The sequence below is a fragment of the Genypterus blacodes genome, unplaced genomic scaffold (genome assembly GCF_046128005.1).
Source record: "Genypterus blacodes isolate CSIRO-AG114 ecotype Tasmania unplaced genomic scaffold, CSIRO-AGI_Gbla_v1 ptg000499l_1, whole genome shotgun sequence".
NCBI lineage: Eukaryota > Metazoa > Chordata > Actinopteri > Ophidiiformes > Ophidiidae > Genypterus > Genypterus blacodes.
Genome location: NW_027467258.1, coordinates 45,576 through 60,010, shown reverse-complemented (window position 1 = coordinate 60,010; position 14,435 = coordinate 45,576). Strand labels below are relative to the sequence as shown.

The 14,435-nt window shown below is 47.6% G+C and overlaps 1 protein-coding gene across 1 annotated transcript in view; it reads right to left on the bottom strand.

The window, feature by feature from the left end:
* Nucleotides 1-14,435, bottom strand: part of LOC142990296 (titin-like) — a 159,223-nt gene that overhangs the window by 124,989 nt on the left and 19,799 nt on the right. The window contains 15 exon segments of the mRNA XM_076140034.1: nucleotides 142-420; nucleotides 909-1,190; nucleotides 1,274-1,552; nucleotides 1,672-1,959; nucleotides 2,043-2,321; nucleotides 2,419-2,700; nucleotides 3,375-3,653; nucleotides 3,733-4,014; nucleotides 4,222-4,788; nucleotides 5,060-5,338; nucleotides 6,342-10,049; nucleotides 10,751-10,795; nucleotides 11,189-11,680; nucleotides 12,487-12,978; nucleotides 14,192-14,380. Of these exon segments, the coding sequence (XP_075996149.1) occupies nucleotides 142-420; nucleotides 909-1,190; nucleotides 1,274-1,552; nucleotides 1,672-1,959; nucleotides 2,043-2,321; nucleotides 2,419-2,700; nucleotides 3,375-3,653; nucleotides 3,733-4,014; nucleotides 4,222-4,788; nucleotides 5,060-5,338; nucleotides 6,342-10,049; nucleotides 10,751-10,795; nucleotides 11,189-11,680; nucleotides 12,487-12,978; nucleotides 14,192-14,380 (8,022 nt within the window).

Genomic DNA, 14,435 nt, shown 5'->3' with positions numbered 1-14,435 from the left:
TCAATGTATCCATCTGGTCTAACTCACTGAACCTCTAGATCTCTGGATCCCGCAGGTTGGTCACTTTTTCAGGTGCCAAGCCCAAAACTTATAAATCCACCAAGTATGTAATAAGTAGGAGACGTGTTGGAGTTGACTAACCTTTGAGCATAATGTGGCAAGAACACGACGTCTCTCCAACATCATTAGCCACAGTGCACTGGTACTCTCCTGCATCTCCAGCCTCGCACTTTGAGATGTGAAGAGTGACGGTGCCGTCATCCACACTGATCTTATGTCTCTTGTCATTTCTGATCAGCTTTTCATTGAGGTAGCAACTGATTTCAAACGGAGCAGAGCCTGTAACGCTTCCTTCCAAGATAACGTCGGAGCCCTTTAAGAGCTCTGCAGATTCAAAAGGCCTTACAAATGTTGGAGGCTCTACAGAGAAGAGATAATAACGATGATATAGTTACAGATGCTAATGCTGCTAGGGTCAATCTAGTCTTGCTAAGTCAGTCTGGTCCACAGGGTCTGTTTAGGTGTTCAGGGTTTAAAAGTCTGGTTTGTCATACTTTCATCTTATAGCATGAAGGTCCTGAACACTGCAACTAACCTGGTGGACCGGGCCCATACCCCATCTGTGATACCTTTTCTCTGCCGGGTGCTGGAGTCAAATTAAGAATTGAGAAATATGGCTTTGTGGTGGAAATGTTTAGTTTCACAAACCAGAGTGGAACCGGCAGCGTATGGGTGGAAATGAAGCGACTGCAAACAGCAAGCGGAGGGCAGTTCTAGCTTTGGTTTACCACCAGCAAACCTCCCAGCTGCCAGGTTAGTGCAGACTGGCTATGAGAAGGGTGAAGTGGTTCCAGCACTGCTTTGGAGAAGAGGTATGAGAGACGGTGTCAAATCAATCCAGAACAAACCTTTCACTGTTACTGTGCTGCCGCATTGGTCGCTGCCGGCTTCGCTGGACGCTACGCAGACATAATCTCCACTATCCTCTACCGAACAGCTCGATACCTCCAGAGTCGCTACCGAGTCCTCAAAGGACATCGTGCGCCTGAAGTCCGTACTGATTTCAGAGCCGTTTTTCAACCATTTGATGGTAATAACCGGGGTGCCGTGCACTTTGCAGGACAACCTGAGCGGCTGTTCCACTTTCAGCAGCTGTGAAGGTTCAAGCTTCATCGTAAACGTGGGCGCTTCTGTGAATTGATATCAACAGTAAAGACAAGGGCTTGAAGGACAAACAGTGCAGAGATCATTTTGAAAGAAGAAGAAACAGCACCTTTGACAAAGAGGACGGCGGTGCAATCCACCTTCCCAGCGTCATTAGATACTTGAATTGTGTACTTGGCCGAGTCGCTGGTTTTCACAGCGTGAAGCTCCAGAGAGCTTGAAGAGGCGTCTTTCTTTATGAAACACTTTCCTGCTGTGAAAATCTCTTTCTCCTCTCTGAACCACTTGACAATCAGAGGAGCAGATCCTGTAAAGGATGATCTTAAGACAATGTTTGATCCTGGGGCAGCATCCTGGGACTCGGGTTTTACCCTGAAGGCTGGAGGTTCTGGAGTTATTTGGGAAGAGAAACAGCATGCAGGTTCAAAGACATCGAACTATTTGTAACCTCTGCCAAATTCTAGTTTAATGTTGACATCTGGGGCTAAGAAATTTAATTTTCCTGACCTTTAACACTTAAAGTACCACTGGTGTCTTTAGAGCCGGCGTCGTTAGTTGCCCGGCACACATAAACTCCACCGTCACTTTGGTCCAGGCCGATTACTGTGACGGCAGCCGTGCTCTCGCTGAATTCAAGCTTGTATTTGGCATCACTCTGGATTTGTTTATTATCTTTGTACCAGGAAATAACCATGGGCTGGGATCCAGACACTCTGCACTCCATGGTGACATTACTACCAATACTGCCATCAACCTTCTTGAGACTTTTGGTGAAGGCTGGTGGAACCGCACGATCTGCATTAAGGAAATGCGTTAGTCACACTGTCACCAGGACCTACATCTTCCATCTAAAGTACATATTTGAAGCTAAGACTAACCTAAAACAGTGACTGAGCATGAGCACTGGTCTTTTCCCACTTGATTGGACACTTCCATCCTGTACTCCGAAGTGTCTCCTTTCTCTGCTGTGAGGATCTTCAGGATGGCGGTGTTTTCCTTCATCGTGATTTTATATTTACGGCCACTGATCAACTCCTTCTCCTCTTTAAACCACTTCACTTTGAGCTCAGGGCTTCCAGAAATGATGCACTCCAAAGTGGTGGTATCACCGGAGGTCACACTGATGGACGACGCCTTCTCTAAGATTCTAGCAGGCTCTAAAACACGACAGGATGTGTTAATCTTTAGGTTTGTCTGGAGCTCCTCAATTCCTGAACTGTGAAACTATGGGAGAAAACTCGATTGTGCTCTAACCTTGGATCGCCAGTGTAGCCTCACATTTCTGCTGCCCGGCCTCGTTTTCTACGAGGCACGTGTACTTGCCCCCGTGCTTCATCTCAACAGATGAGAAGGAAAGGCTCACCACGTTGTTCTCAAATGCCATTTTGACGTTTGGATCGTCGTCTCTGAGTATCTCAGAGCCTTTCATCCATTTCACAGTGATGGGAGCTGAACCTTTTATGGTTCCCTGTAGTTTCACTGTGTGTCCAGACATTGCCGTAGCACTTTCAATCCTCTTTGAGAACATTGGCGGCTCTGAAATGGCATTAATCATAATAATAATGATAGTGACTATGGCTAAAACGTAGCATTGTTAGAGTGTTAGAGCCCGACCGTGAGACAATTCTGGGTCTATGGGTTCAGTTCCAGGCCCCGTTTCCCTCAAATTGGTCGAAATGTCTTTTGAATCAATCTTAAATTTAAACGCATGTCCAACTTTACCAAACAAAAGGATTGTCCTTGATAGGTTAAGTATTTACTTTCCACGTCCGCATGGCCACAGTCTGTGTGACAGCAAGGTTCATCAGTCGATGTCCATGCTGTGCCTACACATGCAACCGGGCCACAACTGTAGGTGGAGGAGATGAAGAAGGAGAAGCTGTGGTGTAGATGGGCTCCTTCCACACTCAGCGGCTCTCTGGCTTCCTTAAAGGACACACTTTGTTTCTTCCCACAGTCCAAACACATGCAGGTGAACTGGGAACTCTAAGTTGTTGAATAAATGTTAAACAAATTGATGAAATTTATGAAATAGACTTGAAGAAGCTTCATTAGTGGATTTGACCATCAGCTTTACCTTAAGATGCAGGAAACAGGGCCAAGAAATGTTTGCTTTGTGTGTAAAGATCACAAAGTTGTTGTTTGAGTATCAGATCAGCATCAGCCTCTAGTATCGGTCAGACTCTATGTTTTTTTTTGATATTACTAACCTTTCTGTTTAGCTGTTGACTTTGAGGTTACCGAGCCAACAGGGTTTGAGACGACGCATTCATAATCACCAACGTCCGTGCTCTCAAAGGACTGGATCTCCAGTGAGGCCAGGGACCCCTGTGAGATTATTCTGTGTTTCTTATCTGCACTCAAGCGTTTCTTGTTCTTTTTCCAGACCACTTCGAACGGAGCAGAACCCATGAGCTCACATTCAAACATGGCTACTGATCCCCTCACTGTGTCTACGGGGAGCAACTCCTTTCTGAAAGATGGGGGTTCTGAAGGGACACACAGGTTTTGGTTAGACTGATGGAAAGTGCATAAATTGACCTGAAGAAGCTGCCGAACTGTACAGACCTTTGACGGTTACTTTAGTGCTGCAGCTTTCACAGCCGGACTCATTGAGAACCTCACAGGTGTAGTTACCAACATCGCTCAACAAGACGTCCTGAATATCCATAGTGGCGACATTGTCTTTCAGACTGATGCTGAATCTGCCGCCAGCAGACAGCTCGCGATCATTAAAGAACCACGTAGTGTGAAGCTCAGGAGAGCCTTTGACGGCGCACTGCAGCCGTGCGGCCGCGCCTTGCTTCCAAACCGTGGTGGCTTCCAGCCGTTTGACAAAGACTGGCGGTTCTGTAGAGGTGTTCGGTTTTAAAGAGCCAGAAGAAAATCAAGAATCAGTTAAAACAACACGTCAGCATTGACAAAGAAGCGTCTGGAGACTGGAAAAGGCGGAGCTGATGACGAACACACCACATGATGAAACAATGTTCATTTTCCGTATTGCAGATTTGCATTAAATGCTGCAATAGCCATGAAAATCAACTAGACTGGTCTTACCTTGCACCCTCACTGACGTGGAGCATGTGGCGCTTCCAGCCTCATTTGCCACCGTACACACATAATTTCCACAATCTTTCAGTGTGGTCTTTAGGATTTCAAGAGTAACCGCCTTATTCTCAAAGGACAGTTTACAATCTGGGGACTGGTGGACCTTTCGACCATCTCTGGTCCAGGTAACGGTTACTCCAGTGTCCTCGTCCACCTCGCACTCCAGGTGCAGAGGAGCCCCGACTACAGCAGCCACAGGGCCCAGGGGCTTTACAAAGTTGGGCTTATCGATAACACTCAGTGTCATGTTGCACTCTGCCGTGCCCCCTTTATTAGAGGCCTCACACTGGTACACGCCCCCATCGGTCGGCTCAACTTTGGTTATCTCAACAGTGTGCTTATTCTTTGCAGAGGACACTTGGTAGTGTGTCGGCATAACAGGCAAGGCCTTGTTGTCTTTGAGCCAGACAACGTTCATAGGTGCCGATCCTGTTACCTGACACTGAATCACTGCCCTCTTTCCAACATACACAGTTTGAGGGTCAGGTTTGGTCATAAAGGCAGGAGGGAATTGTTCTACAAGGGTTAAGAAAAAGAGAAATATTAGTGGTAAAAATGTTATCACTAATTGGGTCAGAGGTCGTAGAGTGATGCTCAGCTTTACCAAACAGAATGATATTCAGGGACATTCACACACAGGTGATGAGTGAACCCCAAACCCTCCAACATACTTAACTTCCCAATTCATTATATTCAGTAAAATGTAAGTATCACTTTAATTCACACTCTGAAAATGAGTCCAAACCAACAGGCAACATTAGAGAAAGGGAAAGCGTTGGGCTCTTACCGGTCACGCAGAGCCGGGCAGAGCAGCTGTCACTGCCATGCTGGTTGGAGGCCTTACAGGTGAACTCGCCACTGTCCCCCTTGTTGGGGCTTAGGATCTCCAGGGAGGAGGTGCTGAGGCGGCTGATGATCCTGTACTTATCGCCCTCTTTGATGGGATGCCCATCTTTCAACCACTTGAAGGCCACGTTAGGAGCGTCCTCGATTTCACATTCAAACTTGGCCGAGTGGCCAACATTGATCTCCAGAGGGACGACTTTGTGCCTGAACACAGGTTTGACTGTTTGTTTGGAGGGAGAGAGAGAGAGAGAAACACAAAGTCAATACAAAGCAGTAACCAAGAGGAATGTTTCTACTGGAACAGATGAAGAGGTGAGGAGGTGAACCAGAGGATGGAAACAAACAAACGGAGGATTATCCAGCAGTGACTGTGGAGGAGGAAAATGCTTTAAATTTGGAATGAAAATTGTGACAAGGAAATGAGGAAGCATGCAAAAGAGAAGATGAACTGGAATTAGAGGTGATGGATTTTAAAAGATGGGGCATCAAACAGGAAACCTTCAGGGTAAGAAGAAGCCAACAAGAGTTTGTAGAGGAATGAATGAACGTTGATGTGAAGCCAGGATGTCGGTGCCGTCTGGTGGAAACTTGAGAATCTTTGGCGCCGAGGTGATTCGAATTGATTAGAATCATTTAGGGAACAAGTGGAAGTGAACAACAGGATTCACTTTATGCTTCACAACTTGTGAGCTCGTTTTTTACTTTAAAGGTATAAAATCTGATGATAAATCTGTGCTGTTAGTGGAGTCAAAATGAATTTTGAAGGATCTCTATAATAAACCATCTGGCATAGAAGAGAACACTAGAGTTCAAAGGAGCAAAGTAGTTTACATTCTAAACGTATAGAGGCCCAATGAAGCTCCAGGATGGTGAGCAAGGTCCAAATGCTCCACTCACCATCACAGACTCAACAGACTGGGATCACTGAACAAAGAGCCCTGATAAATGATGATGATGATCATTTTAGCTGATTCTAATTCAAATGTAAACGAGCTGAATTGGCATCCTTTAAATCTGATGCATCTTTAAGTGGAAACCTCAAGTATCCATAGATGCTTTATTAATAACATTTATGGAGGCTTCTGCAGACATTGAGCTCCAAACCGGATCGGAACGACCCCGTTAGCTTGGTGAGTTATGAGGTGTGCAGGCAACAGATGTGGAAGTCACTTGTGTTAATGTCGGTGATGATGAAAAGATCAAAGTATTCTCCATCATCAAACCTCTTGAGACCACAGTGAGTCTTGACGATGTCGCCGTCTTTCCAGCTTCATTCTCAGCCTCACAGACAAACTCCCCTTGATGCCTCTGCTTCACAACTTTGTCAATGACTAGCGTGTACGTGTCACAGTCTTTGGAACACTTGAACTCCTTGCCAGATTTGACCAGTTGCCCGTTGAAAAACCAATTGATCCTTGTAACAAATTTGATGGTGGCAGTAAACAAAGCTTTGCCATTTTCCTCAGCGCAGACATTCTCCAGCGAATCAACGATGACAGGATAATCAGCCAAGCGACTGTCCGAAGACTCACTGATCATGACCGCCTCTGACAGATACTCCTCAGTGGTTTCGGTATGCTGAAAAATGGCCACATGTTTCCCAGCCAGCACCTGGCCTGGGATGATCCTTGTGGCCGCAGCAGCGTCCCTCACCGACCTGACCTCCTTTCTGCTCTCCTGCCTGGACTCAAAGATTTCTGACTGACTCTTTATGGTTGCACTCTGGAAAAAGGCCCTAGATTCAGTCTTGATGGCAGCAGATTGGGATATTTCCGCAGGGAACCCGACTGCGCTCTCAGCTACCGTCACCGTGTCCACCGTGGATGACAACACCTCTTTGAAGGCCGTGGCGCTGACCTGAGCTTTCTGCAGCCTGTCAATCTGCATGGTTCCAGGTTGTTCTGATGTAAGGCTTTGCTGCTCGTGGTAAACGATCGTACGCAGGGCTACTTGCAGTTCAGTCCTGAGGTCGGCTGTCTGTGGGTACTCTCCCTCAAAAGCCAGTGTGATCTCCATGGGGGAGCCTGTGGTTGTGATGAGGTAAGTGAACATTGCTCGCTTAGGCTCTCTGTGAACTCTGACTTCCTGTACATCTACAGCCTCTAACTTTCCTACGACATCAGCGAGCAACAGTGGCTGCTCACTGGCAACGGCAGACTGAAGAGTGTCCCGAAGCTGATGCCTAATGTTCAGAGTTGATGGTTTGGGGATCTGAATAACGAATGTAAGTTCTTTGGGTAGCGTCCTGCTGTCCTGACACTCGTGGACAAATAGAGTCCCTTTAGGCTGAGTCCTTAATGTGACGGCCGAGGCCTCAGATTTGCGTAACTCACAGGACTGCTCTCCGATAATTACCTGTTTCTCTTCTAACAGCACTGACTGACGGACTGACTGGCCCTCCTGGATCTGGACAGCAAAGTCCTGCTCAGCGGCCTCTAAGATTGTACAGCTTTCTGTTGCGACAGCCTTCTCCTCGATATAAACCGGCTTTTTTGGAATCCTAGGCTCAGTTTTTACTTGTGACTTGAATTTCTCATCAGCTTCCAGACTGCTGGTGTGACCCTCTTCCAGGGCCTGAGTATCCGTCACTTTCAACGAATGCATGATGTTCCAGTAATCTTCTCTCTGCACAAGCGCTCGCTGCTGCTTGACGTCACTAAAGAAAGGTGTCTCCTTTGGCAACTGTGTGGGTTGAGACGAGACCATGAGGATGTTGGAAGGCTTGGGCTCAGTGCAAAGCTGCGACTGAACTCCTGAGATGGACAAATCGAGCATTTTGTGATGATCGGCTGTGATCTCCCTTCTTTCCTCTGTCGTGGGTGCGTGCTTTCTGGCCTTTTCCTGTTTCTGTGCTGCCACCTGTTGTTGAGGTTTAGTGATGGCGAGTATGCCTTCCTTACTCAGAGCTGACAAAGGATGAATTGACTGAAGATAGAGTGTTTGTGGCAACTCTTTTGTTGGCTGAACAGACATGGTATCAGTCTTTCCTGAGAACTCTGACGCTGCCTCACAAACCACAGTTCTTTGCTCGTCCTGGGATGCCGACTGCAACAAAGTCGGACTCTTTCTGGTTTCTGCCTGTGCAGTTGAAGGCCTTTCTATACTGAATCTACCCTCAGACTGTAAAACATCCTGATCACTGATAACCTGCAGATGTGTGAGTCTTTCTCCCTCTCGCTGAGGCTGCAGACACATTGCAGACTCTAAACCTGAAACAAGGCCTGTGCGTTCAGCCTGGAGTTCATATCTTTCTTCAGCAGTTATGGCAGACTTACACAGTGTGTCTTTACATGGGGTGATACTTTCCTGTGCTAGTCTGAGTACATCAAAGGTCTGTTCTTTGGATAAAGCCAGTCTAGTCTCACTCACCGGAGCAACAACAGGCGTTGGCTGCTCCTTCTGTGTTACAGGTTTGGTAGCTGTGCCTAAAGCTGACAGAGGCTCGGAGTGTCCTGCTGTGATTGGAAGTCGTGCTGCAGACTGAGCTGAATATAAAATCTTGACCCCTTCTGTGACTCTGAAACCACACTCCTCCGCCGGCCTGCCAGCCAGGCCTGAGGTTTCACTAAGTACTTGTATAGCAGACTCAACTTGGTGACCGCTAACTACCTGCCTGGATTCGGTTAAGGTTTTGACGTGCTCTAGGGCCCGATCCCTCAGGGCCTCTGCCTGCACTGTCACCAGTGGGAGGACCTCTTCAGATATGGCTGACATGAGCTTGGACGGCCACTCTTTGGCTGAATCTAGTTCGACAACCTCAGGGCTGAGGATGCGTTCGGAGTGCTGCTCTGTGATTTTCTGACTCTCCTGGACCGAAGATACAAAAGTGGCTGTGTGAAGCTGTTTCACAGGAACAGCTGAGACCCTAGCAGGATGTGTGGGGGCCACAGACAGCCTCTCTTGTATCTCATGAGCCTGCAGCACTGCCACCTGGTGGGTGAGCTGCTCTGTGTGAAGAGTGGCAGCAGAGATATCCAACTCTCTAAAGGTTTCTACCTGCTCGCTGGGGATAATCTGCCTGTTCTCTGTGCTGAGAGTGTAAATCATCTGATCAGATTTGGTCTTTTTCCTTCTACGATCTACAGTCATTGTAGTAGCTGTAGTTTGTTCGGTCATGGATATTTTCATATCCTTTGTCTTCTTCACTAACATGTGTTCCTCCTCTGACTCCCTGAAAACCACCATCTCAGCAGTACAAGTGGCCTCCCCAGACTGGTTTGAGGCTTTACAGGTGTAAACCCCACCGTCCTCCTGTTTGACACATCTAATATTAACGAAACCTGACCCATCCTGGTTGTTCACAATGATACGGAAGCCACTGGGCTGAATGTGGCAGTTGCCTTTGAGCCACTGGACCTCTGGAAGAGGCTCTCCAGTCACAACATACCTGAAGAAAGCCTGATCGCCCTGAGACAACCCAACAGACTCAATGGTTTTGGTGAATTCTGGGGCTTTGCCTTTTGGCTCAAACCTTCTAACTTTGGTTTTATCTTCCTCCTCTGGAGCCTTCACCATAACACGCAGATAGGAAGTGCAGGTCGACTGGCCAAACCTGTTACATACAGTACACGAGTACTCGCCTGCAAACTCAGTTTGAACCTTGTTAATCACCAGGCTGTACTCATCTTTGTCCTGAACCAACGTATAGTTTGATGAACTCTCAATACTCTGGCCATTGTGGAACCACTGCACGGCGGGTTTAGGGAACCCTGACACTGTGGTGGTAAACGTGACGCTCTCTCCAACAGTCACGGCTGCTGGAGAAAGTTCGCTGAGGAAAATGGGTTTTTCTTTTTTCTTCTCCAAAGTGCTGGAGAAACGTTTGGAATCTGGCTTGAGTTCAAGTGTTCTGGTTCTGTCTGGTATCTGTAGGCCCGTGTAGTGCGACTCCAGGGTTTCCTCTTCTACTGTGACGGTGGAGTGAAAGAAAGCTGAGTAGGAAAACGAATAGAATAAGTGTTATCATGAACATCCACAAGCATCCTGCATCCTGGACCCGTCTGAGGTGGCAGCTCACAGGATCACTTCCTGTTCCACCCCAGATTCATTTCATCATGGAAACACAAACATGCCCCAGATTTGGTTACTAAAATCTCACACACACACACACACACACACACACACACACACACACACACACACATTTACAAACACACTTTCAAACAATTACATCAAACAAACATATACTTGTATGAATGAAAAAACATTTCGGTGCAATGATTTACTTTCACACATCTGCTAACATTTAAGCAAAGAAGGACTTATAAGCAAATATTGATGAATAAAAATGCACCGAGATCAAACGGCTGTGGCTTCATTGCAATATTATTGTTTTTGCTATTTCATTTCATCAAACCTTCAGAGAAGAATAAATGAGTCCAACACTGAAAACCAGAGAAGACCTTTCCCCCTTTAAGCCTGCAGTGATGATGCACTCTGACGTCTGTACTTCCTGTATGAAGGCGTACTATCAGGCCTGGACTCAACAGGAATGTGACACGCTTGTCAGTATGTTCCTGCCCTGAGTCATGATATAGTTCTAATGTAAAGTGGGATGCTGCACATCCCCTCCATGTCAGAACACAAAGGATCACAGACGGAGACACAGCCTGCTTGATGAAACCATATTTACCTTTGACTGCCCGCTGACTCATGGCTTCCTTCCCCACTCCAGTTACTGTAAAGACACAGAGTTTGACAGTTAGAAACACTCTCACACCTGCACATGTCGTCTCCTACAGTGCGAGACTGTTAGACTCAGCGAATCAGGTCGTGCATCCATATCATCTGCTTCTTTGGTTTGTTCCACTCTGGCATGCTTCATTGATCATTCAGTGAACAGCTCATCTGCAGAGTGATATGAGTGTCCTCTTTATGTCCCTCTGTCCGTCTTTTAGTGAGTAAAGCAGGACTCCGACTTCAGTGAACTTCACTAAATACAACAGTTAAACCATAAGGAAGTGCGCCCTCTGCTGGCTGCTGTGTGGCTCTGGGTGATGTAGGTGGAAAGCAGTGTGAATGCAGAAGAAAAGCCTAGCAAGCAGAAGGACCAAAGCATGCAGATGCCAACCTGTGGTCACTGCACTGCGCTCAGCGTCCTCGGCTGAGCTCAAAGTTTTGCACATGTAAGAACCCTGCTGTCCGGGTCCCACATGTGTAACATTGATACGGCACAGAGGGCCGTCGTGTTTCAAAGAGTAAGACACGGAATCCTCGTACAGCCAAATGACAAACGGACTCGGAACCCCCTTCATAACGCAATACAGGGAGCCGCCGTCCGTGTTCCTGAGCAGCAGCTCTGGCGGGAGCTTTATCAGGAAGTCGGGACAGCCGGACAGGCGTCGCCCTCGCTCATCACGCGGCGTGACCTCAGGGAAGCAGAGGCGACTAATCAGTCTGTAAAGTCTCTGGGAAGATGGAGGCGGCTTCGGCTCCGGCTTCTCCACCGCCTCCTGCTGGTGTCGATGTGGACGACCACAAGGGGTTTCCCTGTCTGCTTGAGACACTTTACGCACTGAATCGGTGGGGACGGGGGTTTCTGCTTTGAGCTTTGCTCCTCTGGCTGGGTGAGAATAAAGTTAGGGAGAGTCATTAGGGGTCAGAGTGTCAAAGGCCTCCGCTCACATTCACATCTTCTGATTCATTCCTGTGGACCTCAACTACGGACCGTCAACGTAACAGCGAGTCGACTTCAGGGTGCGTGTCCCCATAGCAACCATTAACAAATCTGAATTCCAACAAAACACAGAATTTAAATAAAAAAATCTTTCCTTCTCTTGTAGGTTTTGGTCTTTTAACGTTTAACGTTCACCTACTTCACATGAACCCGTGCTAGCTAGCTAGCTGCACAGCCGGCCCACATCCTGATGGTTCCATCTTAATAACAGAACCGGGACGAGCTTAAGCTTTGGCTTTAGCAAGCAAACAGTTTGCTTCTGTACAAACACGATGTTGGCTAATTCTTAATGAAGTTCATGTTCATGTTTATCTTCCCAGCTGTGAGGCAGTTTGGTCTTTAAGGTTCAGACGCTTACATACTGACCAGGTCTAACTTTGACCTGTTTGGTCTCACGTCACTGCGTCGTATCTGCATGGGGTAAATTACGTTGACGGTCCAAGTGACTGAAGACAAAAGATGTGAACGCTGCCTAAAGGGGTTAGTAGGATGGAGGGATGAGGTTAGCAGGACCAAGCTAGCAGTGGGAAGAGGATGGACTGATCTACAGAGCAGGTTTGTTATTCTATTACAGGCTACCAGGTTACAGAATACAGATTAAAGGGGCAAAGCAGAAGGAGCTGCAGGTGGAGGTGAAGATGGACCAGATGGAGAGACAGACTGAGTGGAAAAGAAGATAAAGATTAAAGCACCTTCCACAGTGAGCCGTGCGGAGGAGCTGTTCTGCCCGTGTTGGTTGGTGGCGGTGCAGCGGTAAACACCCTGGTCGGCCACGCCGACGCCCCGGATAACCAGGGACAACAAACCTCCGCTCTGAGAGCTTCTCACCCGCTCTGAGTCCGGCAGGTTCTGGCCGTTGTGATCCCACATCACCCTGTTGAACGGCCGCCTGTCAAACGAGCAGCTGAACTCGGCCATTTTGCCACTTTCCACCCGGACGTCGCTCATTTCCATCAGCAATCTGGGGCTGAGTCTGACATGGCTGCTGATGGACCTCATCTCCACTGAGCTTACAGTCCCCATCTGAACCTCAACTGTGCTCCAAGACTCTGAGGAGCTCTCAGAGGAGCTCTGCGTGAACTCCAGCCCCTGGGCCGACACAGAGCCAAAACTCTCCAGGCTCTGACTTAGCATCTTCTCAGTTCTGTTGCTTGACATGCTAGCTAAAGCTTGAGTGTTTTCATCTGGGCAATAAGAAAGAGTAGAAGAAACAGGTCAACACATCAATCTGGTGACTCACTGACTTCTTCAGGTTGCTGCTGTCACAGATTGTTTGTGGGGGCGCAGAGTTGTAGAAGGTGGATCAGTGAGGGAGCGGACAGTGGTCGGGCTCCACTGGGATTCATGCAAGCTTGACTGTGAGCTACATATACAAAGAGAACATGGGAGGAACCTGGATCTGCCCAGGTTCAGCTCTGCTTTGTCCATGCTGTCACATCACATCTCTGAAGTTGCTAACGCTTAGAGCTAGTCGTGTTGGAAGGAAAGACGGCGTGCACACAGAAGAAGATTAACAGAGGGACAAAACAAAAACATCAACCCAGAAAACATTCAGCGACGGACACACGGTGACAAACAGAGGAAGGTTTAACAAACACCTGGAGCTGCTTCCACAAAGGTCAGTGAGCTGGTCTGGGGCCAGGCTAGCTTAGACACCCAAACCAAGACAGACAAAGTAGCAGAGAGCTGTCAGAGAAGCTAAACAGCAAATAATATGTGTTTTATAGCAGCTGGCAGTTTTGTGGACTCTTTGGGCTCCATCTTCTTCTTCTCCATTGATCTTTTTGGAAGCAGCAGCAGCAGCAGCAGGTTCTCTGCTGTTTTAGCATTGCGAGCCTGAAACTCTACGACACACGATGCCTTCTATTGGTTTCTGTGCCAATAGAAGCTTCACTTGGACATGGAACTGAACATCTGGCTTTGGTGGTGGAGGTTAAAGGTTCCTGATCCTATCTGTGATCGTTAGGCGGCCTGACTTGTTTGGTTTGTAGTCTCCAGTAAATCTCAGGTCAGGACGTGGAAAGACTCACACGCTAAACTAAAGGGATAATAAAAAGCCTTTTTCATGTTACAGCTTCTTTCTGAGTTAGTGGACTTTATCTTTATCTTCTGGTATGTTTTCATTATGCCTGCAGTCTAACAGCACATTTGTGACCTCTGGTTCTTAGAGAGCCAGCAGAGGAGCTCACACACATAACCGCGGTGGCTTCCATTGTCAGTCTGCTGCCAGTCAGCTGGTGAGCTGGAGCAGATTGACGTGTCCCTCATGAGGAACATGCCTCCACCAATGAGGCACATGCAGTGTGAGGAGGTTGGACAGTGACAAAGGAAGTTGGTCCACTAAATACAACACTCGTTGTATTTAGTCCTCACTCGTGGGTTTCAGGCTGAACTCACCATCGATGGTCAAAGAGGCAGCACATGTGACCATTCCTGCAGAGTTTCTGGCAACACACGAGTACTCTCCTTCCTGGTCTGGGAGAACTTTGGAAATGTCCAGCTGGCAGGTTTCACCGAACTGAGACAAGCTGTAGATGTTGGACTGTCTGATCTCTCTGTCCTTACAGAACCAGGAGATCTGCAGATCTGGAGACAGAGGATTCAGTCACAGTCAGGATCATTACCACAAGTTGCTCTTTGC